Below are 23,834 nucleotides of genomic sequence, written 5' to 3'. Positions count from 1 at the left end.
GGGCAATCTGATGCGCACAGGAGAGCTGGGATAGTCCTGAGGAAAAACACCTAAGTCTCCATGGCTCAGTACAGAGCCAAGACCCCTCAAATAGCTCACAGAGGACTCCCCATAGTGATGAACCCTACTTCAAAGTACCTCCCTCTCTACCTTGACACTTTTAATTATCATGAATTTAACATCGCGAACACCAAATGGTTAACAAAACTGTCAAAGATTCTTTTCTTTTTGTGGTGCTGAGGATTGAACCCAGGGCCTTGTGCATGCAAGGCAAGCACTCTATCAACTGAGCTATATCCCTAACCCTGAAAGATTCTTTAGAGGAAGCACTTCACAGAGGACTGATTCTTGATTTTGGGTCCATGTAGAAAACAAACATTCCACAGGGGATACCTTGTGACATTTAAATTAAAGCAAAGAAAACTGTTGTTTTCCTTGGAGGAAATGAATCCACATCACCCTCTTACTGCATACATACATACAATACTGACTGAAAATTTTTCTTTCTGTTTTCTGCTCCATGGCCCAGGGGAGTTGAATTACATGCAACTGCAAAGATAAAAGAATAATTTATTTAATGAGGAGCACTGAGAATTCACCTCTTTAAGCATGCCTTCTATCCCCTCTCTTGCACTTCTCCGCTCCAACTCTCTGTACAAAGGCTGTGCAGAAGGGATGTCTCCAGTGAGAGTCTTGGAGAGAGTTAGCATTTCCAGGCCAGCTGGTGGAGCAAAAAAGGAAAAGGGGAAGGTGGGCCCTGGGCTGTACTCCAGGACAATGACCCTGGGACAGCCCCGTGTAGTCAGTCTATGAAGGCGAAGGTCCTGCACTTTGCAAGGTACTTTATTTTCCTCTGAATCATCTTTTCAAACTCTCATTCTGCTTCCTTTCCTTGCTTTCTAGAATTCAGAACTTTTTTCAATAGGTCAGAAGTGGCCATTCCATATCTTTTCTACTTTCTCCCGGGAATTATAGGCTCCTATTAGATTTCCATACCAAATCATATATTTCCTAATTACTTACTGAAGATCCATCCATTCTGCATGAGATATTGACTCATAGGTTCTTAATGTGATTTTTCTTTTGAACTCTACCTACATTTGCTGTCAATCCTGACTTAATGACATTGCTGAATAGTCCCACATGATGGTTTCTGCCACTCTCCTATCTGCTCACTTTAGAGGCCACCACATAATACAATAAAATGACCTTTTCTGATGTTCGCTATTTGTGCCTATTCTGACCTCATCTCAGGAGAATACTGGCTGATTGATGTTGGAGTATATTTTTTTTTGGCATATTCATTAACTGAACCCAAATATTACAGTACTCCACCCCAGCATCTCATGTTTGCTATGATCATTTTTATTGTCTTAATAACTTGTCCCTGGTTTCCTCATGCCAGAGGATTCTCTGGCCTGGCTGATAAAAACCGTAATGGCTGCTAAATCTCCTCAGAGTCATTTTTTTTATTGTGATTATCATTTTGAGTTCTCTTCATTCACCTATTTCTTTTTTGTGTTGTTGTTGACATGAGCTTAAGTGACTTTCTCAAGATTACAGATCTCAGTCTGTTACACAGCCCACATCTGTACTTGTCAAGCCACCTGACAGGTGACAGGCACCATATGCCCCTTTGGGTAGAAAAATGAACAAAACGGTCCCAACCTCTTATCCACAAATCAATACAGCTTTACCCATGTGTGAGGGACCTCCGGGAAGTCCCCAGGCAGCTGGACTGTGGGCCTCACACTCTGTCCCTCCAGAAGCCCACCCTGCTCCATCCACTGGCCACTCCACTGGCCACTGCACCCCCTCCTATACCAGCTGGCCATCTAGTTGGGCAGCCACTCATCCTCTTCTCTTATACTAGAAAGTTCCTCCCTCACTTACACTCCCCAGTGAGCAGTCCCCGGTCCTTCCTCTCCTTGCCCAAACATTCCCATTTCAGAGAGCACTCTCCTCCCACCTTCATAGACTACATTGGTCTTCAAGGATTTTTTTCCTATCTTGAAGTAGTTAACATCCTCAGGTTTCATAATTCTTACTCATCGTAAGCAGTTTTTTTTGTTTGTTTGTTTTGTACCAGGAATTGAACCCAGGGCACTCAGTCACTGAGCCACATCCCCAGCCCTTTTTTATTTTGAAACAGGGTCTCTTTAAGTTGCTTATGGCCTCCCCAAGTTACTGAGGCTGGCTTTGAACTTGCAGTCCTCCCCCCTCAGTCTCCTGAGCTGTTGGGATTATAGGCATGCGCCACCAGGCCTAGATATCAACAGTGATGCTTAAATTGTAATTTTGTCTCTTAATGTTTCTAGGGTGATTTGGTTTATATGTATTAGTTGTAGATGAGCAATAGCTTTTATTTATTTATTTATCATTTATTTTTTTTTGCGGTGGTGAGGATTGAACCAAGTGCCTCACATGTGCTAGACAAGCGTTCTACCATTGAGTCACCACCCCAGACCCCAGTTAGTGTTTAACATCACAAAGATAATCTGTCTTCATGGATTCCATTGGTCAGAATCCCCCTGAACAGGGGTCAGCCATGGAGGATGCAATTCTCATCAATATAAATATCAGAGTTGTCTTAACTCCTGTAACGGTGCACAGCACTTGTAGTCAGTCACCTTCCCTATGCCCCCTTATTTGGGCCAATTCCTGGAAGGTGCATTGTTGCCAGATGACAAGCCCAGGGACTCCATAAATACAAGGAGGAAACCAAGGCACACCAGCCTCTCACTCAGACAGAAGGCACATGTGAGAGTGTGCCCCGAGTCCTGCTGTTTAGCAGAGAGGCTTTGGACTAAAATCAGCACTTTATGGTCAAAATATATAATTGATGGTTTTGTATACAAACAGCAAAGCCTCTCTGCTTGTCATCTGGCGACAATACAAGTGCTGTGCACCGTTACAGGAGATAAGACGACTGATACTTACATTGATGAGAATTGCATCCTCCATGGCTGACCCCTGTTCAAGGGGATTCTGACCAATGGTAACCATGAAGACAGATTATCTTTGTGATGTTAAGAACACTAACTGGGGTCGGGGGTTGTAGCTCAGTGGTGGAGTGTTTGTCTAGCAGGTGTGAGGCACTTGGTTCGATCCTCAGTACCACATAAAAATAAATAAAATAAAGGTATTGTTTTCATCTACTATACATATATAAATTTTATACATATATATATAATATAAATATATATATAAATTTTATATATAAAAGAACATTAGCTCATGTTTATGAAATGCCCATTGTAGGTCCCCAGAGCCATAGTAGGGCAATTGCATGCATTATCCTATTTAATTTCACTCCCCAATCTTACATGGAGTGAATATTTACAACTCCTACTGTGCAGTGAATGATATACATCTAAGAGAGCTTAAATAATTCCTCACAATCACAGAGCAAACACAGTGATGAACCAAAATTCTATTAAATGAAGTCTGACTCAAAACCTAATTTCCAAATGTTGCTCTCACATTGATGCCATGGGAGAGCTGGAAGATATGTATCCAAAATAATTATCCTACAGGAGGATTTTAGTAATTATAATGTTAATAATGAAAAATAATTTTTTAAAAATATTTATTTTTTAGTTTTAGGTGGACACAACATCTTTATCTTACTTTTATGTGGTGCTGAGAATCGAACCCAGTGCCTCAGGCATGCTAGGCAAGCACACTACCACTTGAGCCACATCCACATTTCTTACTGACTGTGATGGTCTCCTTGTTCTATGGGACAGGATTGAGGGCTTACCTCAGCTTACCTGAAAAATCAATTTTGAGATACTAATATGCACAAGGCATTTTTAAAACATCACAAAAATAGTAATAGTACTAATTATTCATTTCCAAATAAAATGTGTAGGCTGTGGAAGTCATAAATTGACAAAGTGTCAAGACAGAATAAAGTTTCCTTCTGCTGAAACTCCATGTTTCTTTACTATTGTGGAGGAATGAGATGAATAAAGATTACCAAGAAGAGGTGATGAGCCAGACATGGTGGTGCACACCTGTAATCCCAGCAGCTTGGGAGGCTGAGCAAAGGGATCAAAAGCTCAAAGCCAACTTCAGCAATTTAGCAAGGCCTTAAGCAACTTAGCAAGACCTTGTCTCAAAAGAAAATAAAAAAAAGGGCTGGGGATGTGGCTCAATGATTAAGCACCCCTGGGTCCAATTTCTGGTTCAAAACAAAAAAAGCAATAAAATTTCTTCAGACACTTTGAAAGGCTTAGCAAAGAAGAAATAAGTTTCCGTCTATAGATTCTGTTAGGAAAATTGTAACAAGTGAAAGTCAGTGATAAAAAGAGAGAGAGAGAGATTTCTGCAAAATTAGGGGAAGTCAAGGCTGGGCATGATGACCCATGCCTGTAATCCAGGCCACTTGGGAGGCTCAGGCAGAAGGATCACATGCTGAAGGCCAGCCTCAGCAAGTTAGAGAGACCATCTCAAAATAAAATATATATATATATATATATATATATATATATATATATATATATATATATAAAAGGCTGTGAGTGTAGCCCAGTGGTAAGGAGATCCTGGGTTCAATCCCTAATAGTACTAAATAAGAACATAAATAAAATTAAAGAAAGCCAGAACAATGGTATACATTAAAATGAAAATGTTCTCTCACTTGGCTGAGTTGATCGGTCCTTGGCAGGATTCAATATAGGATGAAGAGCCTCTATCTCAGGGTGATATTGAAAAGAGATAAGTACCCAAGGTGACAGTTGGCTATTATTTGAACACGAAACACGGCTCCTTCCCCAGCAGGTACACCAGCAATATGGAAGCAGAAAACCACACAGGTGTGTTAGAATTCCTCCTCCTGGGTCTCTCAGATGATCCGGAACAGCAGCTGCTATATTTTGGGCTTTTCCTGTATGTATACCTGGTCACGGTGCTTGGGAACCTGCTCATCATCCTGGCTGTCAGCTCTGACCCCCACCTCCACACCCCCATGTACTTCTTCCTCTCCAACCTGTCCCTCACTGACATCTGCTTCATCTCCACCTCAGTCCCCAAGTTGCTGGTGAACATTCAGGCACAGAACAAGGACATCTCCTACACAGAGTGCCTGACTCAGGTCTATTTTTTAAATACATTTGCTGGAATGGAAAATTTCTTACTGACTATGATGGCCTATGATCGCTTTGTGGCCATCTGCCACCCCCTGAACTACACAGTCATCATGAACCCCAGGCTCTGTGTCCTCCTGGTGCTGCTGTCTTGGCTCACCATGTTCTGGGTCTCCCTGATTCATATTCTTCTGTTGAATCGACTGACCTTCTCCACTGGCACTGAAATCCCACATTTCTTCTGTGAACTGGCTCAGCTTCTTACAGTGACCACCTCGGACACCCTTATGAATAACATCTTTATGTATGTGGTGGCTGTCCTGCTGTGTGTACTTCCCATGACGGGGATTCTCTACTCTTACTGTCGTATCGTCTCCTCCTTAGTGAGGATGCCCTCCCTTGCTGGCAAGTATAAAGCATTCTCCACCTGTGGGTCTCACCTCTGCGTGGTCTCCTTGTTCTATGGGACAGGATTTGGGGCTTACCTCAGTTCTGCGGTGATCCATTCTTCCCAGAGAAGCATGATCGCCTCCGTGATGTACACTGTGGTCACCCCCATGCTGAACCCCTTCATCTACAGCCTGAGGAACAAGGATGTGAAGGGGGCTCTGGGGAGGATGCTCAGCAGAGGAGCTTCTTGTCTGTGAGACATTCATTGGCCTCAGGAATAAGAGGTTTTGTGCATACTGGGGAAAACATCACAATAGTTTCAAAATTCTTACCTCCAAATCTCTCAAAACGTCTAGTTCTTTCATTTACTCTAGAATTCTATGACTTTACTCTTTTTTTCTAGTTTACACACCTTTAAACAACACATCTCCTCGTAATTTCTTCAATGGCATCCCTGACTGATCTACTGTCCAAAAACTTTCTTCAATTTTACCTCCACACTGTTGAGTTTTAACCGGAACTGGCAGCACTTAAAGTAGCTTTGTTACTGCAAATGTTTCCTTAAGATCCTTAAGCTGCAGATGGTTTACTTAATTCACCTGTGTTATGGGTTTGCATGTGATTTGTGCTATTTATGTATGTGTTATCAGCAGTAAATATTTTACTGCATATAGTATGAATATAGTATGAATCAATAAATATTAAATTTTGGCTGACATTGTAACCGGTAATTGTGTATTAATCATGTGTTAATTACTTCTGAGTATCTTATGAACATGTTCTATTAGTAATGATTACCATCACCTTTTTAGAGGGGAGAAAATTGAGTGTCTAAAAACAAATGAGCACACACATTCATATTCACACAAACACACACACAAAGAAAAATGAAAAGACTTTCACAAGGTTAAAGAGGAAACAAGTAGGCAAAGCACGCTTGAAACCCAGAGCTCTGACCTGGCCCATTTTCTCACCCAATATATTAGTGGTTATCTTCTCCTATCAGATATAGCATTTCCTTTCTCTCTCTTCTCTCTTCTCTCTCTCTCTCTCTCTCTCTCTCTCTCTCTCTCTCTCTCTCTCTCTCGTGCTGGGGATTTGAATGCAGAGTCCTGTGCATGCGACTACCAACTGTGCTATATTCTCAGTTCCTTCCTTTCTCCTTTGAAGTTACAGGTGGCCAAGTGTTTTGTTCTGTTCAATGAAATATTAGTGGAAAGGAGCTGGCACTTCTAGGCTAAACTATTTAAGAGCTCATTCATTGTTCTTAATATTCTTCCATTTAGCTGGCGTTTGAGGAAGTATGTGCTGATATGGACATTATCATAAGATCAAAATTATCTGGACTCCCCAGTCCATTTTCCGTGATTGGTGGATAATTTTCCTGAGAAAGAAATGATTTGATTTCATTAAGTCTGTGACATTTTACACTGTTTTCTGCAACAACATAATTTACCTTACCTTGGCTGTTACACATCCCATGTCTTGAAATCCTAAGCTGAAACTCCTCTACTCCAGTGATTTTTTACTTACACTAATGTTGATTCTGAGATCTCCTCTTTCCTTCATGTATGATCCTTCTTGAGAACTGTAATTGAGTTTCCTATTAATACATACACCCAGGCATGCATAGACAAGAACCTATTCTTTATTCTGCTTGTGTTGCTATAAAAAAATACCTGAGATGAGTTTGTAAAGAATGCAAATTCATTCGTCTCGCTTTATTGTGAATGTAATTCAACAAAATGTACAGTCTTCATAATACTCTAAAGCTACTGTTTTTTTTTCTTTTTAATGACTACTTGAACAGTTTCCTTTTTTTTCTTTCTCTTTTTTTTTCTGTGCTAAGAAGGCACTAGATAATATGAATTTCCTCACTCTTGTACTCAGCAATTATGCATTGTGTTTAACAAAGGTTACACACATTTGGATAACACATCCGGTTATTCAGATTCATCTATATTCATTGAAAAAGCAAACTCCAAATCAGAGGGACAGCAGGCCTCAGTGATGGAGACCCGCAGGTCGGCGGCTGCTGGCTCTGCCTCGGCCACATGGTGGCGCTCTTGCCTAGGAGAAGGAGCCCAGCCGCCTTCCACCCAGGGAGGGCTCACTGGCTGCAGCTGTGGGCGCGCTTTCCTGGAGTCCTGAGTCAGTGAGCTGAAGGTGAAGTTGGCACAGTTTTCCTGCTTGACCTTGGCTAACTTTGGACAATACCCCGCAACCTGAAAGGACAGCGGTCCCATCCTCTGCTCCCCAGACCACACTCTGCCCTGTCTGTGGCCTGCTTCTAAGGTATGTTGGAATTAAGGGGTGGGGGAGTTCTGGAAACCCCGAGAGAAGGTATAAACACCTGGAGTCTATTTAGCTCTGCAAGAGTTTTTCTCCCACGTGCAGAAGACGCACAGCAATCAGGCCTGCAAAGCAAGGGTCTGCTCAGCCTTTATCCCTGACTCAGGCCACCTGGCTGCTTCCTGTGGGTCAGGACTGACCACACAATCTTTGGCGCGGTTACTACTGAGGAAACATTAACTTTAGAAAGGCATCTGGGTTGCAAGAAAATGGCAGCCCAGGAAGGTGAAATTATGGCACTTGCTAGTAAGTGAATGGATTTGGAGAATATCATGCTAAGTGAACTAAGCCAGTCCCACCAAACCAAAGGTGGAATGTTTTCTCTAATATCTGCATGCTAATTCATAATAAGGGGGTGGGGGACGCTAGAGAAGAATAGCCAGATTAGGTAGAGGAACTGAGGGGAGAGGAAGGGAGAAGATGTGGGATAGGAAAGACAGTGGAATGAAACAGACATTATTACTGTAGGTATATATGTGGCTGCATGACCAATGTGATTCTGCAACATGTACACTCAGAAAAATGAGAAATGATATCCCATCTATGTGTGATGTATCAAAGTGCATAGATGCATTTTATTGTCATGTATAACTAATCAAAACAAAAAATTTTAAAAATGAAGCCTCTATGGTTTGACAGAAAAGACTTGTTTTGCCCTCAGCTAGAAGGGGGACTTGGCCTCCATTTAGGTGGCCAACGGTGGATGTACACATAGAGGGGAGCACTGTGTCCCTGTAGTGCTCCTGGTAGATTTCCCCAGGATGCACTCTCGTGGAACTGCCCTGAATCTCCTGCTGGACCCTGGCTGTCCAGGAATAGCAGGGCTGGTTCTGTGGGTCTTTGAGCAGCTCCATGTGGCTGGACATCAGATCTGCATGCTCCTGCAGCGCCTGCCTGTTCAGGTTCTGGCTGTCCTACGTGGCCACTGTGGACAGGAGGCTAATGGGTCTGTCCTCCCCCAGACACCTGCCTGCCACTGCCCTCATCAGAAAGGGAGAAGTACACAGTATGGCCAGAGGGGACTCAGGGCACCCAGCCTTACTCAGCACCCACAGCTTCTCCTTGAGCTTCTCCGTAGAAGAGCTGAAGGTGCTGCTGATGGTGGAAAAGCCTTCCCCTTCAGGAAATTGGTCCTGGCCCCAGTAAGTGACATGGAGCAAGGTGGCCAGGAAGTCTCTTGAAGGTGACAAAAGTTCTCAGCACTTGTTCAGCCTCCCCATAGGGACCTGGTGTGCACTGTGCTGTGGCCTCCGTGGTTGTGTTTGGAGCAACTGGGGGCTGCTGCTGCCTGGAGCTTGCTTCTGGCTCTGGGTTAACTGGGGGGAAGGGGTGGGGGGTGGCCACCTCATGGGATGAGACCTGGCTGGGCAGATGGGGCAGGGATGCTTCAGAAGCATCCTGCAGGGCAAAGGGATACTGATCTGTTTGTTAGAATTGAGTTGTGCTCACAGGCGTCTGCATGGCCACCTGCTGGTTGGTGCCCTGGGTACCGGGGGGGGGGGGGCGCGGGGGGCTTCTTTTGGATGAAGCCAGAGGTACCCTAATAGTCTTTGGGGCGAGTGGTCTAGAGATCTCAGAGGGGGATATGGACATGCCATGTGCATATAGCTCCTTGCTTATGGCAGACCCTGCATAGGAGGCATCAGGGTGAGGAGGAGGCTTGGATTTGGCCATCTTTGTCAAGGACAGGGCTTATCCATCTACCCTTCCAGTGATCTCTGAATTTGCCACAATGTAATATCAGTCTGGAATTTCTGTTTTGATGTTCTTGATGGTGGATAATTGCCTCATTCATGGACCATCTGAGCCTAGGAACTTGAATGGGAGAAGAGGGGACTATCTCAGGCCCTTGCAGATGGGCAGAGGGTTTGGGTTCTGTTATTTTTTAGATATTCGGTGTCACCTAACAGCTCATATGTGAGACAAAGCAAGAAATTTTAGAGAGGAAATGATTGTTAGGAGAACCCTAACCTAAGCCGTGAATTAATCCCAACAGGGATTAACTGAGCGGAAACTGAGGCAGGTAGGGGGTGACTGGAGGAGTGGGTCAGTGGGGGCGGGCCTTGGGGGTGTATATTTTGTCCCTGGAGAGTGAAGGCTCCCTCTCTGCTTCCCGAGGTGATGTCCTGGGCCTCACGCGCTTCTGCCACAATGTTGTGCCTCACTCAGGCCCTGAGGAGTCAGGCAGCCTTCTATGGTCTGAGGCCTCTGAAATCACGAGCCCTGAAAATAAGCTTTTCTGCCTCTAAGTGTCCTTGTCAAATCTTTTGGCCAGAGAAAAACGCTGATTAAAACAGGGTTCAAAGTCACTGTCCTCGTCTGTAACAGGAGGCCCACAGACCCCGAGGAGCAGGGTGTTTCCATCTTCCTACTCTTCCACAGCCTCGCCAGTTCAAGGCTCACTCACTGCAGTAACAAGAGTCACAAGAGTCTCTGGTCCTGTTACTGTCCAGCTTTGCTTTCACTGGTCTCCCAGGGTACCTTTCAACTGGGCCAGTCTGTGTCTCAGAAGGCAGCCAGATAGTAGTACTGGGACCATCAGAGTTAAAAGGTCTGATATCCTAGAAACAGCCCCACTCTTGGGACCCAGCTCTGCAGTCAGCTGTGAGTGGCCAGTGGTAAGTGAGGCCAGCGCTGCAGCCCCACACTGCAGTCAAGTTCCTGAGGGACCCTTGAGAAAGCAAGTATTTCGAGTTTGCAATGAGGCTGCAAATGGTCCCATGGCTGTGGGCCCAGCTGACAAATTTGTGCAGATTCTCAGGTGAGAATGAAGACAATCTCCTTGTTACAGGATCAGTGATGTCTTTCCTGCAGGTGTCTGTGTGTCTGTCCATAGGAACACAGGCAGTGTTGAAGGATGGGGCCTGCAGGAGCCCAGGATGGACTAGGCAGGACAGAGGGAGGGCAGAAGAGCAGCAGAGAGCCTGCACCAATGGGTGCAGATAATGGTGCAGGCCTGGACAGGGGCGCCAGCCTCTCCTGTCCACCTGCTCATACCTGATTATATGGATCTCATCCTTAATTCTATTTCTGTGATGAATTACATTAATTCATTAGCGTATGTCAAATCAACCATGCATCCCTGGGATGAAACCCACTTGATCACCGTGTATTATCTTCTTAATGTGTTTTTAAATGTGATTTGTTAATATTTTATCAATCTGCATCAAAATACCAATGGCATTCTTCATTGAACTAGGAAAACAAACATTCTTCAATTCATTTGGAAGAATAAGAGACTCAGAACAGCCAAAGTAATCCTGAGCAAGAAGAGCAAAGCAGGAGACAGCACAAGACCTGACCTCAGGTTAGGCTACATAGCTATAGTAACAAAACAGCATGTTATCATCAAAACAGACACGAAGACCAATGGAATAGAAGGCACTGAGATGAGCCCACATACTTAGAGCCATCTGATACTTATAAAGGTGCCAAAAATATAAATTGGAAAAGAAGCCTTTTAAATAAATGGTGCCGGGAAAACTGAACATTCATATGTAGAGGGATGAAACTAGCTCCCTTTTTTGCACAAAATCAATTAAAAGTGGATCAAAGACCTAGGAATCACACCACAAGCTTTGCGACTGATAGAATAAAACATAGGGTCAACACTCCGTTGGTGCAGGTACCAGCTTCCTTTATGAGACCTTAAACTCAAGAAATAAAACCAAGAATCAACAAGTGAGATGCCATTAAATTAAAAAGCTTCTGCCCAGCAAACAATCAAGAATGTGGAGAGCCTACAGAATGGGAGAAAATATTTGCCATTTACTCCTCTGACAGGGGATTGAAAAAAATGAGTCAAAGAACTAAACATATTTGTGTGTATGTGTGTGTGTGGTGCTGGCAGTTGAACTCATGGTCTTGACATGCAATGCAAGCATTCTACCAACTGAGCTAAATCCCCAGCCCCTAAACAGATATTTCTCAAAAGAAGAAACACATGGCCAACAAATACATGAAGAAATGTTCAATGTCTCTAGCCATCAGGAAAATGAAAATCAAAACTACCCTAAGATTTCATCTCACAGCACTCAGGGTGGCAGTGATAAAGAATACAAATAATAATAAATGTTGGTGAGGATGTGGAGGAAAAGGTACACTCATACATTTTTGGAGGGACTGCAAATTAGTGCAGATCTTCCTTTCCATGATTTATTTATTTTTGGTTGGTGTTTTTTATGTATACATAAAGGTGGAATTCCATGTGGTATATTTATATATGCATACAACCTGACTTAAAAGCAGTATGGAGATTCCTCAGAAACTAGGAATGGAACCACCATATGACCCAGATATCCCACCCCTTGGTATTTATTCTAAAGAATTAAAGTCATCTTTCTACAGTGATACCTGCATACCCATGTTTATAGCAGCACAATCACAGCCAGCCCAGATATGCATCAATAGACGAATGGATTAAGAAAATGTGGTATATGTATACAATGGAGTTTTACTCAGCTAGAAAAATGAAATTATGTCCGCTGGTGAATGGATGGAGTGAAGGACGTCATACTAAGTGAAATGAGCCAGATTCAGAAAACCAAGGGTGATTTCCTTTCATATGCAGAAAGTAGTAAAAAATAAAAGGAAAAGGGGGGTGGAGGATTGGATATCAAAAAGATAAAGGGAAGATCAGTGGCATAGAAGGAGATACAGAAAGAGGGAAGGACAGGAAAGGAGAGGAAATGTGGAATAAATGTAGCAAAATCAGGCTGTATTCATATGTAAATAGGAATTCCACCTTTATGAATATGTAAAAACCACCAATCAAAAATAAATAAATCATGGAAAGGAAGATCTATAAGAGTAGAGAAAGGGGAAAGGAAGGGAGTGAAAGTGGGGTAGGGACAGGGACAGAAATGGAGTAAGTCAAATTTCTTGCATCTATGATTTTGTCAAAATGAACCCATATTATGTATAACTATAAGGCTCTAAATAAAAGTACCTCCAAGGACTCGGTATGTAGCTTGGTGGCAGAGTGCTCTGTGTATCATACCCACCACTGGAAAAAAAAACTCCAACACACTGCAGGTGATTTCCTTCACTTTACTTTTTAATTATTATTTTTTTAGTTGCTGATGGACCCATACCTTTATTTTATTTATTGATTTTTATGTGGTGCTGAGGATCAAAACCACCCAGTGCCTCACACATGCTGGGCAAATGCTCTGCCACTGAGCCACAACCCCAGCCCAATTTCATTCACTTTAAAGAAGCAAAGTCACTTTCTTCTCTATGGTCTTAAAAAAAAATAATAATGCATTGTATCACTCCTGATTCCTGAACCACATGATAATCTATTTTTTGTTAATTAATTAATTAATTTTAATTAGGTATATGTGACGGCAGAATGCATTTTGATTCATTGTACACAATTGAAGCACAACTTTTCATTTCTCTGGTTATACATGATGCAGGGTCTCCTCGTAAGTGCAGTCATACATGTATCTAGGTTAATGATGTCCATCTCATTCCACCATCTTTCCTGCCCTCATATCCCCTCCCACCTCCGTCTCCTTTGCTCCATCAAAGTTCCTCCATTTTTCCCATGCCCACCTCACCCCCATTATGGATCAACATCCACTTATCAGAGAGAACATTCAGCTTTTGGTCTTTTGGGATTGGCCTACTTTGCTATTGATATTCTCCAACTTCATTAATTTACCTGAAAATGCTATAATTTTATTCTCTTTTTAATGCTGAGTAATATTCCATTGTGTATACCACAGTTTGTTTATACATTCATCTATTGAACGGCATCTAGGTTGGTCCCACAGTTTAGCTATTGTGAATTGAGCTGCTATAAACATTGATGTGGCTTTGTTACCAGAGTATGCTGATTTTAAGTCCTTTGGATATAGACCAAAGAGTGGGATAGCTGGGTCAAATTGTGGTTCCATTCCAAGTTTTCTAAGGAATCTCCATACTGCTTTCTAGATTGGTTGCACCAATTTGCAGTCCTATCAGCAGTGTATGAGTGTGCCTTTCCCCCCACATCCTCACCAACACTTATTGTTGTTTGTATGCATAATAGCTGCCATTCTGACTGGAGTGAGATGAAATCTTAGAGTAGTTTTGATTTGCATTTCTCTAATTACTAGAGACGTTGAACATTTTTTTCATATATTCGTGGACCCAATATATATTATCTTTTGAGAAGTATCTATGCAGTTCCTTAGTCCATTTATTGATAGTGTTATTATTTTTTTTTGGTGTTAAGTGTTTTGAGTTCTTAATGTATGATTGCTTTTTCTATAGGGAATGTTGATGGGATTTTAATTAGAATTGCATTGAATCTGTATAGTGCTTTGGGAAATATGGCCATTTTGACAATATTAATTTTGCCTATCTAAGAGCATGGGAGATCTTTCCATCTCCAAAGGTCTTCTTCAATTTCTTTCTTTAGTTTACTGTAGTTTTCATTGTAGAGATATTTTACCTCTTTTGTTAAATTGATTCCCAAGTATCTTATTTTATTTTTTTGAGGCTATTATGAATAGGGTAGTTTTCCTAATTTTCGTTTCAGAGGATTCATCACTGATGTATGGAAATGCATTTGATTTATGGGTATTGATTTTATATCCTGCTACTTTGCTGAATTTATTAATTAATTCTAGAAGTTTTCTGGTGGAGGTTTTTGTATCCTCTAAGTATAGAATCATGTCATCAGCAAATAATGATAGTTTGAGTTCTTCTTTTCCTATTAGTATCCCTTTAATTTCTTTTTTTCTGTCTAATTGCTTCAGCTAGAGTTTCAAGGACTATGTTGAATAGAGGTGGTGAAAGAGGACATTTCTGCTTGTTGCAGTTTTTAGAGGGAATGCTTCAAATTTTTCTCCACTTAGAATGATGCTGGCCTTGGGTTTAGTGTAGATAGCTTTTACAATGTTAAGTTTTTCTAGTGTTTTGAACATGAAAGGATGCTATATTTTGTCAAATGCTTTCTCTGCATTAATTTGTATAATCACTAGATTCTTTAAGTCTATTGATGTGAAGAGTTATATTTATACTTATATTTAAATTATATTTATTTTTAAATTATATTTATTGATTTCCATGTTGAATCGAACTTGCATCCCTGGGATGAACCCCACTTGATCATGGTGCACTTTTTTTTTTAAAGTATGTTTTTGTACACGATTTGCCAGAATTTAATTGAGAATTTTTGCATCAATGTTTATCAGAGATATTGGTCTGAAATTATTTTTCTTTGATGTGTCTCTGCCTGGTTTTGGTATCAGGATGATACTAGCTTTGTAGAATAAGTTTGGAAGGGTTCCTTTCTTTTCTACTTCATGGAATAATCTGAGGAGTGTTGGTGTTAATTCTTCTTTGTAGGTCTTGTAGAACTCAGCTGTGAATTCTGCTGGTCCAGGGCTTTTCTTGGTTGGTAGGCTTTTGATGGTATTTTCTTTTTTCTTGCTTGAAATTGATCTGTATGTCCTCTTGACTCAGTTTGGGTTGATCATAGGCCTCTAGAAATTTGTTAGTGTCTTTAAGGTTTTCTATTTTACTGGAGTATAAATTTTCTTTTTCTTTTTTTCTTTTTTAAAAGATGGGCATAATATCTTTATTTTTAAAATTTATTTATTTTTTTAAATTTTCATGTTGTGCTAGGGATCGAACTCAGTGCCTCATACTTGCAAGGCAAGCACTCGACCACTGAGACACAATCCCAGCCCCCTGGAGTATACATTTTCAAAATAGTTTCTAATTGTCTTCCATATTTAAATAGTATCAGTTGTAATATTAACTTTTCATCACAAATTTTGGTAATATGATTTTTTTTTCTCTCCTTGTTTTCATTAGGGTGGCTAAGTTTGTCAATTTTATTTATTTTTTCAAAGAACCAACTTTTTGTTTTGTCAATTTTTTTTGAATTGTTTTTTTTAATTTTAATTTCATTGATTTCTGCTCTGATTTTAATTATTTCATGTCTTCTTCTACTTTTGGTGTTGGTTAGTTCTTTTTCTAGAGCTTTAAGATATAATGTCAGGTCATTTGTTTCTTGACTTTTTATTCTTTTAATAAATGAGCTTAATGCAATGAACCGTCCTCTTAGCAGTGTCTTCATAGTGTCTCAGAGATATTGATAAGTTGCATCGGAGTTCTCATTTACCTCAAAGAATTTTTTTTATCTCCTCCATGATGTCATCTGTTATCCATGCATCATTCAATAGAGAAAAGTTTAGTCTCCAGGTGTTGGGGAAGCTTCTCTTTTTACTTTTATCATTGATTTCTAATGTCATTCAGTTATGGTCTGATAGAATACAGGGTCATATTTCTATTTTTTTGTATTTGCTAAGACTTGCTGTGTGGCATAATATATGGTCTATTTTGGAGAAGGATCCATGTGCTTCTGAGAAGAAAGTCAATTTGCTCTTTGATGGATGGAATATTACTATATATGTCTGTTAAATCTGAATTATTGATTGCATTTTTGAGTTTTATAGTTTCTTTTGAAAATCTATCCAGCGGTGTGAGAGGTGTATTAAAATCACCCAGTTATGGCCTATTTGGTTCTTGTATTTGAGAAGGGTTTGTTTTGACCCCGTTATTTGGGACATAGACATTTATGATTGTTATGCCTTGTTGATGTATGAATCCCTTAAGCAGTATGAAATGTCCTTCTTTATCCCTTTTCACTAGCTTCGGTTTGAAGTCCACTTTATCTGATGTGAGGATGGAAACCCCTGCTTGTTTATGTGGTCCATGTGAGTGGTACGTTTTTCCCCACCCTTTCACCTTCAGTCTGTGGATGTCTTTTCCTGTGAGACGAGTCTTTTGAAAGCAACATATTGTTGGGTCTCTCTTTCTCTCTCTCTCTCTCTCTCTCTATCTGTGTCTTTTAATTGATGAATTTAGGCTCTTCATCTTCAGAGTTCTTATTGAAATATGATTTGTAATTCCAGACATTTTAGTTTATTTTGGCTTTTAACTTGACTTGGTTTCTTCTTTAATTGGCCTTTCCTTTAGTGTAGTTCCTCCCTTTGCTGATTTTCATTGTTGTTTTTCATTTCCTCCTTCTGGAATACTTTGCTGAGAATGTTTTGTAGTGCAGGCTTTCTCACTGTAAATTCTTTTAACTTTTGTTTGTCATGAAAGGTTTTTATTTCATCATCAAATCTGAAGCTTAATTTTGCTGGATAAAAGATTCTTGGTTTGTATCCATTTTCTTTCAGAGCTTGGTATATGTTGTTCCAGGATCTCCTGGCTTTGAGGGTCTGGGTTGAAAAATCTGCTGAAATGTGAATTGGTCTCCCTTGTATATGATCTGATTCCTCTTTCTTGAAGCCTTTAAGACTCTATCCTTATTCTGTATGTTAGGCATTTTCATCATAATGTGCGTTGGTGTAGATCTGCTGTAATTTTGTACATTTGGTGTCTGGTAGGCCTCTTGTATTTGATTTTCCAACTCATTATTCATGTTTGGGAAATTTTCTGATATGATTTCATTGAAGAGATTGTGCATTCCTTTGGTTTGAATCTTTGTGCTTTCCTCTAAATAATCCTTAGATTTGGTCTTTTGATGCTATCCCATAATTCTTGGATATTCTTACCATCTTTATTGTGTAATCAACTTTATTTTCAAGATTGTATACTTTGTCTTCATTATCTGACATTCTGTCTTCCAAGTGACCTAGCCTGTTGGTGAGTTTTTTATTTGGTTTATTGTTTCTTTCAAGGTTTCCTGATTTTTTTCTCAGAATCTCTCTTTCTTGAAGTAATCTTTTGCTAAGTGTATTTGTTCCCTTATCTCTTTGTAGGTGTGATCGATGATTGCCTGTATTTGCTTTCTTATCTCTTTGTTAGAGTGATCAATTTTTGCCTGTATTTGCTCCTTTATGTCATTCTTTAATTCACAGAGCATTTTACTTATATATGTTCTGAACTCCTTCTCTGACAGTTCATCTACTGCGCTGTCAGTGGATTCTGTTATTGTAGTACCTTGGTTTGTTTGGGGCATTCCTCCCTTGTTTTTTCATGCTGTCTATGTGTCTTCCTTTCTTGCAGTAAGGATCTGAGGTATTACAGTTTCTACCTTATAATCTTATAGTGTCCATGCAGATTATCTGTGTCTCACCTTGGTGTTGGGCTTGAAGATCCTGCCAGTGTCCCATGATGGATGCTACTGCAACTGAAGGTGGTGGTGGCAATAGCGGAGGTAACTCAAGGTAGGCAGTGGGGGGGTGGCCCAAGATGGCTGCAACCACTTTCAGAGATGGGGCTGAAAGGACTTATAATAGAAACATCTGCCTGTTTCAAGATGCAGCTGCTTCTAGGCCCTGTCTGTTGTTGCAAGGTGGAGGCTGCTGCATGGGGAGGTATATGGCAATGGCTGCAGTGTCCCAAGGTGGAGTAGGCCTGGGCTCCCAGGTGGTCCTGGGGGTGGTGCTGGGCCTGACCTGGACCTGGGTTCCTGCTGGTCGGCGGAGACAGTCCTGGGCCTAACCTGGGCCTGGGCTCCTTCACTGGTGGCAGGGGCTGATAATCTATTTTTGATGTCTTCAAAATTCGTTTGATGACTTTCTTAAACACTGTTAATGGTATATAACTCACTTATTGTGAACTTTACCTGCTAAAAGTGTTTTTTTTTTTTTGTATATTCTAGACATGTGGAGACATCCCAATGGTTGAATGCTGGACATTTATCTCACTTCAAAGAAACTCTGTCTTATGTGTTGTCCTTATCCCTTAAAAAGCATAAAATATATAAAACAAAATTAATAAAAAATTTAAAATAAAGTACATGAGAAAGCTTAATGGAAAAATTTTAAAGTTATATTGGTGGTGTGTATATACTTAATGTGCATATACGATGTATGACAATTTTTTTTAAAGTATTGCAATTGTAGGAATAAAGTCACCTTTGACTCAGAATTCTATTTATACTTTTCTCACTAACTTGGACACTATTAATTAGCATGAATTTAACACTATGAATGCTCAGGGCTTCATAAAAACTTCAAGGATTCTCTGGAGGAGACCCCTCACAGAGGAATGATTCTTGGGTTTACTTCCTGATAGAAATTAAACATTCCTAAGGGGACACCTTGTGATTTTTAAATCAAACCAAAGAAAAAAAGAATTTTCCTGGCAAGGGATCAATCCCTCTTGCCCTCTTTCTGCCAACAAACACACACACAATATTGACTGAAAATTTTCTAATTGCTATCTACTCTGTACCCAGGGGAGCTGAATTACTTGCAGACTGCAAAGACACAAGAATAATAGACTTAATGAGGAGCGCTGAGAATCCAACCCTTGAGATGGTAGAAATTTTAAGCATGCCCTTCTCTCCTCTCATGTACTCCTCTGCTCCAAGCTTCTGTGAAAACCCAAGTGGGCTCCCTAGGACTGATTGTGCTGAAGGGATGTCTCCGGTGGTAGCCCTTGGAGAGAGTCAGCATGACCAATGTGGCTGGTGCAGCAAGAAGGGAAAAGAGAAGATGGGCACTGGGCTGTACTTCAGGACAGTGACCCTGGGACAGCCCAGGGTAGTCAGTCTATGAAGGTGAAGGTCCTGCACGTGCAAGGTACTTTATTTTCCACTGAATCATCTTTTCAGGCTCTCATTCTGCTTCCTTTCCTTGCTCTGTGGAATTCTGAACCTTAATGCAAGAGTCTGAAATGGCCATTCCTTGAAGGCAGTGCTTTCTGGAGAGTCTCCCTATCTCCTCCACTCCCTCCCTGGATGACAGGTCCCTACTAGATTTCCTCTTTCAATTCATTTATTTGTTAACTGCTCACTGAAGATCCCTCCTGCTGAGGTATTGTTCTGATGTGACTGGATTTTTTTTATAATCTGCCTATGCTGCTGTCAGACTGACTTAATGACGTCACTGAATAGCTGCAGATTGTGGTGACTGTCATTGTCACTATCTGTGCACTTCAGTAGCCACAACTACAGTCGTGATTATTTGTGATGTGTGGTACTCAGGCCAATTCTGATCTCATCTCAAGAAAATATTGAATGTTCAAAGTTGGAGTACATTCTCTAAGGATGTTTATGAGGTGAACACAAATATCACAGTATTTTATTGTAGCTTTCCTATATTCTGTGGTTTTTAAACAATCACTGTTTATTGAGTTAAAAATTTTCCTTGGTTTCTACATGTCTGAGGATTCTTTGTCTTGCCATTAAAAGAGCATCATAAGCTGCTGAATCTTTTCAAAGATGAAAGTGTGGGCCTCACGCACTCTGTCCCTGCTGACCCTCATCCCCTGCTCTCCATCACACCAGCCTCTCCTAACCCCTCCCAATGTCAGCTTTCCATGGATAGGGACAGCCACACCTTCTCTTCTCTCAGCCTAGATGTCTCTTCCTTCCTTCCTCTAATTACCATCACTCCTCCTTCAGCCCAGCATCCCTTTTTCAAAGAAGACTCTTCTTCCCACCTTCACAGATAAAATTAATATAAAATAACTTTTTTTCTGTACTGAATTAATTTACATTACCAGGCATTCATAATACTTATTCTTTTTTAACATTTATTTTTAAGTATGCTGATTTTAATAAAATACATCTCCACTCTAGAGCATGGACACTGGAGCACAATCTCACACATTCTTGTGTGTGTGTTTCTGGTACTGGGGATTGAATCCAGGGCACTTTTCCACTAAGCTACCTCCCGAGCCCCTTTTATTTTTTTATGTCAAGATATGGTCTTGCTGAGTTTCCCAGGCTTTGCCTGCCATTTGGAATATTCTTGTCTCTAAATCCTGAATAGCTGGCTGCCATGTGGGGGCACTCCGATCCAGGAAGTGAGGTTTATGGCTCTGGCAGTTGAAAGAAGATCTGAGGTACAGTTGGGATAGTAGACAGGCCTTATTCAGAGGTGGCAGCAGCCATTCCCCCCAGGCCATGTCCCTAGATCTTTTTCTATATTCAGGCCAGACAAAGAAGGCACAGTGCCAACAGGTTACATTAGTGCACACATGCTCACAAGAAAATGTTTATGACCTTGAGTATGTAAGCTGAGTCAGGGTGTTTATGACCTTGGGTACATACTAAATACACATCCCTCCAAAAGCCTTGGAGAGGGAGCCTAACTATAGCCACAGTGGGCCTGCCCAACCCTGAGTTACAAGAGTGCACTTCTACATAGACTTTGTACTTGAAGTTAATGGTAGCGTCTTCTCTTTCCTTCTCTTGTGTATATAGTCCACACACTGATTCCTCCTTTGGAAACCTTCACCCGGCAGCAATTCTCTGAAAGGAGCCATAGGGAACTTCCTTAGTTTGAAGACCTGTATGCCGTTAAAAGAAACAACTCAGATGTTATATTCATGATGATTGTAATTTAATCCTTCATGGCTGCCCCAGTGAAGAGGGGTATTGACAAACAGTGGTCAGGCAAGACAGATGTATTGCGATGTTTAAGAACAAAAGCTCATACTTACAAAATGTTCATTGCTATGTCATGGGAACCGCAGGAGAAAAATTACATGCATTATCTCTTTTAATTTCACTCTCCAATCTTACCATGTAGTGAATGTTCCTGATTCTTACCGTAGAGGTGAAGGATATCCATCTAAGAGAGTCTAAATATTTTTTCTCAAGACCACACAAATGCTAAAGTCAAGGGTCAATTTTTTTTCTGATATCTGAAATCTAGAAATAAATAAGGAATAAAAAAAGGGGGAATCTCATGAAAATTGAAGGGAGAATAGTAAAGTAGAGGAAGGGGATCAAGGGAGAGGAAGGAGGATGAGAAAAGGGAGGAAGAGAGGAATGAAATTGACCCAATTATGCCATCTGCCTGTGTGACTGCATCACGATAAGTCCCACGTTTATGTGTGATTATAATGCAGATGTTTGGGAAGGTAAAGGCATATGAGGATCAGTAAAGTAGATGGGAAAAGTTGGGAGGAGGGAAAAAAAAGGAGAGAAAGAGGAAGTCCTGGGGAAAGAAATAGAACACATTGTATCCTATGCATTTATGAATACTCCAAAGTGAACCCCACTAGTACATGTAACTATAATGCACTAATGAAAACATTAAAGTAAATAAATAAAAAACCCCCACAGATGGTGTGTTGATAAACTAAATTCATATCAAGGGAAGTCTGACTCAAGATCCCAATTTCTATATGTCCATCTACCATTGGTATCTCAGGAGTGTTATGCATTTGAAATAATTATCATAAAAAGGAGCTTAACAATGAAAATATCATATTAATAATGACAACAATAACTTTTTTAGGTTCTACTGTCCACAAGGCATTTTAGATCTCAAAAACATAGGAATAGCAATAATCATACTTTTTTCTAAGAAAAAGATTATGCCATGGTAATTAACTCTCACAAATCTATAGTGTCAAGTCACAGGATAAAGATTTCCTGGATTAAAAAAAAATCTATGTTTAATTACTGTTTTAGAGGTATGTAAATGAATAAGTATTAGTATTACCAGGAGCAGATCCTGAAATGTGTTCGAACAGTTTGGAAAAAAAGTTGATGTTCGAGAGTGAGTGATTGATACAAAGATGGAAATTTCTTCTAACCTGAAGAAGTCAAGAAAATTATACACATTTAAGTGGAAATGGTGTGTGACTTGGATGAGTGAGTCATAGTCACTGTTAGGACCCAACATGGATGCCCAAGGGTGACGTAGTAAGGAGAAAACTTTCCCTGAGGTACCAGTTGGCGGTTCAATGAACACTGCATTTCCCTCTTTCTCCAGAAGATACACCAGCTTCATGGAAGCAGAAAACTGTACACAGGTGTCAAAATTCCTGCTCTTGGGCCTCTCAGATGATCCTGAACTGCAGCCCATGTTCTTTGGACTGTTCCTGTCCATGTGCCTGGTCACGGTGCTTGGGAACCTGCTCATCATCCTGGCTGTCAGCTCTGACTCCCACCTCCACACCCCCATGTACTTCTTCCTCTCCAACCTGTCCTTCAATGACATCTGCTTCATCTCTACCACGGTGCCAAAGATGCTGGTGAACATCCAGGCACAGAACAAGGACATCTCCTACATAGAGTGCCTGATACAGGCATATTTTTTAAGTACTTTTGCTGGAATGGATAATTTCCTACTGACCATGATGGCCTATGACCGCTTTGTGGCCATCTGTCATCCACTGAATTACACAGTCGTCATGAATCCCCGGTTCTGTGTCCTCCTGATCCTGCTGTCTTGGTTCATCATTTTCTGGGTCTCTCTGATTGATATTCTACTGGTGAAGAGACTGAACTTCTCCACTAGCACTGAAATCCCACATTTCTTTTGTGGATTGGCTCAGCTCCTTAATGTGGCCACCTCTGATACCCTTATCAACAATATCTTTCTGTACGTGTCAACTGCCCTGTTAGGTATGTTTCCTATGACTGGGATCCTCTTCTCTTACTCTCAAATAGTCTCCTCCTTGATGAAGATGTCCTCCGTCGCTAGCAAGTATAAAGCATTTTCTACCTGTGGGTCTCACCTCTGTGTGGTCTGCTTGTTCTATGGAACAGGGCTTGTGGAATACCTCACTTCTGCTGTGACCCATTCTTCCCTGAGAACCATGATTGCCTCAATGATGTACACTGTGGTCACCCCAATGCTGAACCCCTTCATCTACAGCCTGAGGAATAAGGATGTGAAGGGGGCCCTGGAGAAACTCCTCAGCAGAGCAGCCCCTTGTCCCTGATGGACCACTGACCTCTAGTTCTGAGGAACTAGAGTCTGTACCATAATGAAAATGTGAACTTGAATATCTAGGCTCTTTTTTCATCCCTAAAATACATGCTTAATTTCTTCTATTTGCTATGACTTCTTTTATGTATATTTTTGTATATATTTCTCCCCAACAACTCCCTTACTAACCTCTTTTCAGTTTTCTTCTTTATACATGGCTCATAAAGTTCCAAGATTGGTGAAATTTCTTATAGGCAATTTCTGAAATTTACACTTTTATGGGAATGGTTAAATTAAATTGACCAAACTATCTTATGTACATATATGAATATATCACAGTGAATTTCAACTTTATGTGTGTGTGTGTGTG

General features: G+C 40.8%; 2 protein-coding genes and 1 pseudogene across 2 annotated transcripts; 2 read left to right on the top strand and 1 right to left on the bottom strand.

Moving 5' to 3' along the window:
* Window positions 1–4,798: 4,798 nt before the first annotated feature.
* LOC124092202 (olfactory receptor 7D11-like) lies at window positions 4,799–5,737 on the top strand. The gene has a single exon (XM_046443674.1). It carries the CDS (start codon window positions 4,799–4,801, stop codon window positions 5,735–5,737), a length of 939 nt encoding a protein of 312 aa, XP_046299630.1.
* Window positions 5,738–8,951: 3,214 nt separating this feature from the next.
* Window positions 8,952–21,370, bottom strand: LOC124092265 (uncharacterized protein KIAA1958-like; annotated as a pseudogene).
* A 782-nt stretch (window positions 21,371–22,152) lies between these two features.
* LOC124092238 (olfactory receptor 7D4-like) lies at window positions 22,153–23,834 on the top strand. Its single transcript, XM_046443710.2, has one exon. The coding sequence runs from the start codon at window positions 22,494–22,496 to the stop codon at window positions 23,475–23,477; it is 984 nt and encodes a 327-aa protein (XP_046299666.2). The 5' UTR covers window positions 22,153–22,493; the 3' UTR covers window positions 23,478–23,834.

This window comes from Marmota monax, unplaced genomic scaffold (genome assembly GCF_021218885.2).
Source record: "Marmota monax isolate L192 unplaced genomic scaffold, Marmota_monax_Labrador192_F-V1.1 WCK01_AAM20220418_F8-fsc00102, whole genome shotgun sequence".
Taxonomy (NCBI): domain Eukaryota; kingdom Metazoa; phylum Chordata; class Mammalia; order Rodentia; family Sciuridae; genus Marmota; species Marmota monax.
This window is presented reverse-complemented; position numbering and strand designations above follow the sequence as displayed.

Bases quoted from the DNA above. Each gene is read 5' to 3' on its own strand.
- LOC124092238 (XM_046443710.2), top strand. From the start codon at position 22,494: ATGAACACTGCATTTCCCTCTTTCTCCAGAAGATACACCAGCTTCATG.
- LOC124092202 (XM_046443674.1), top strand. From the start codon at position 4,799: ATGGAAGCAGAAAACCACACAGGTGTGTTAGAATTCCTCCTCCTGGGT.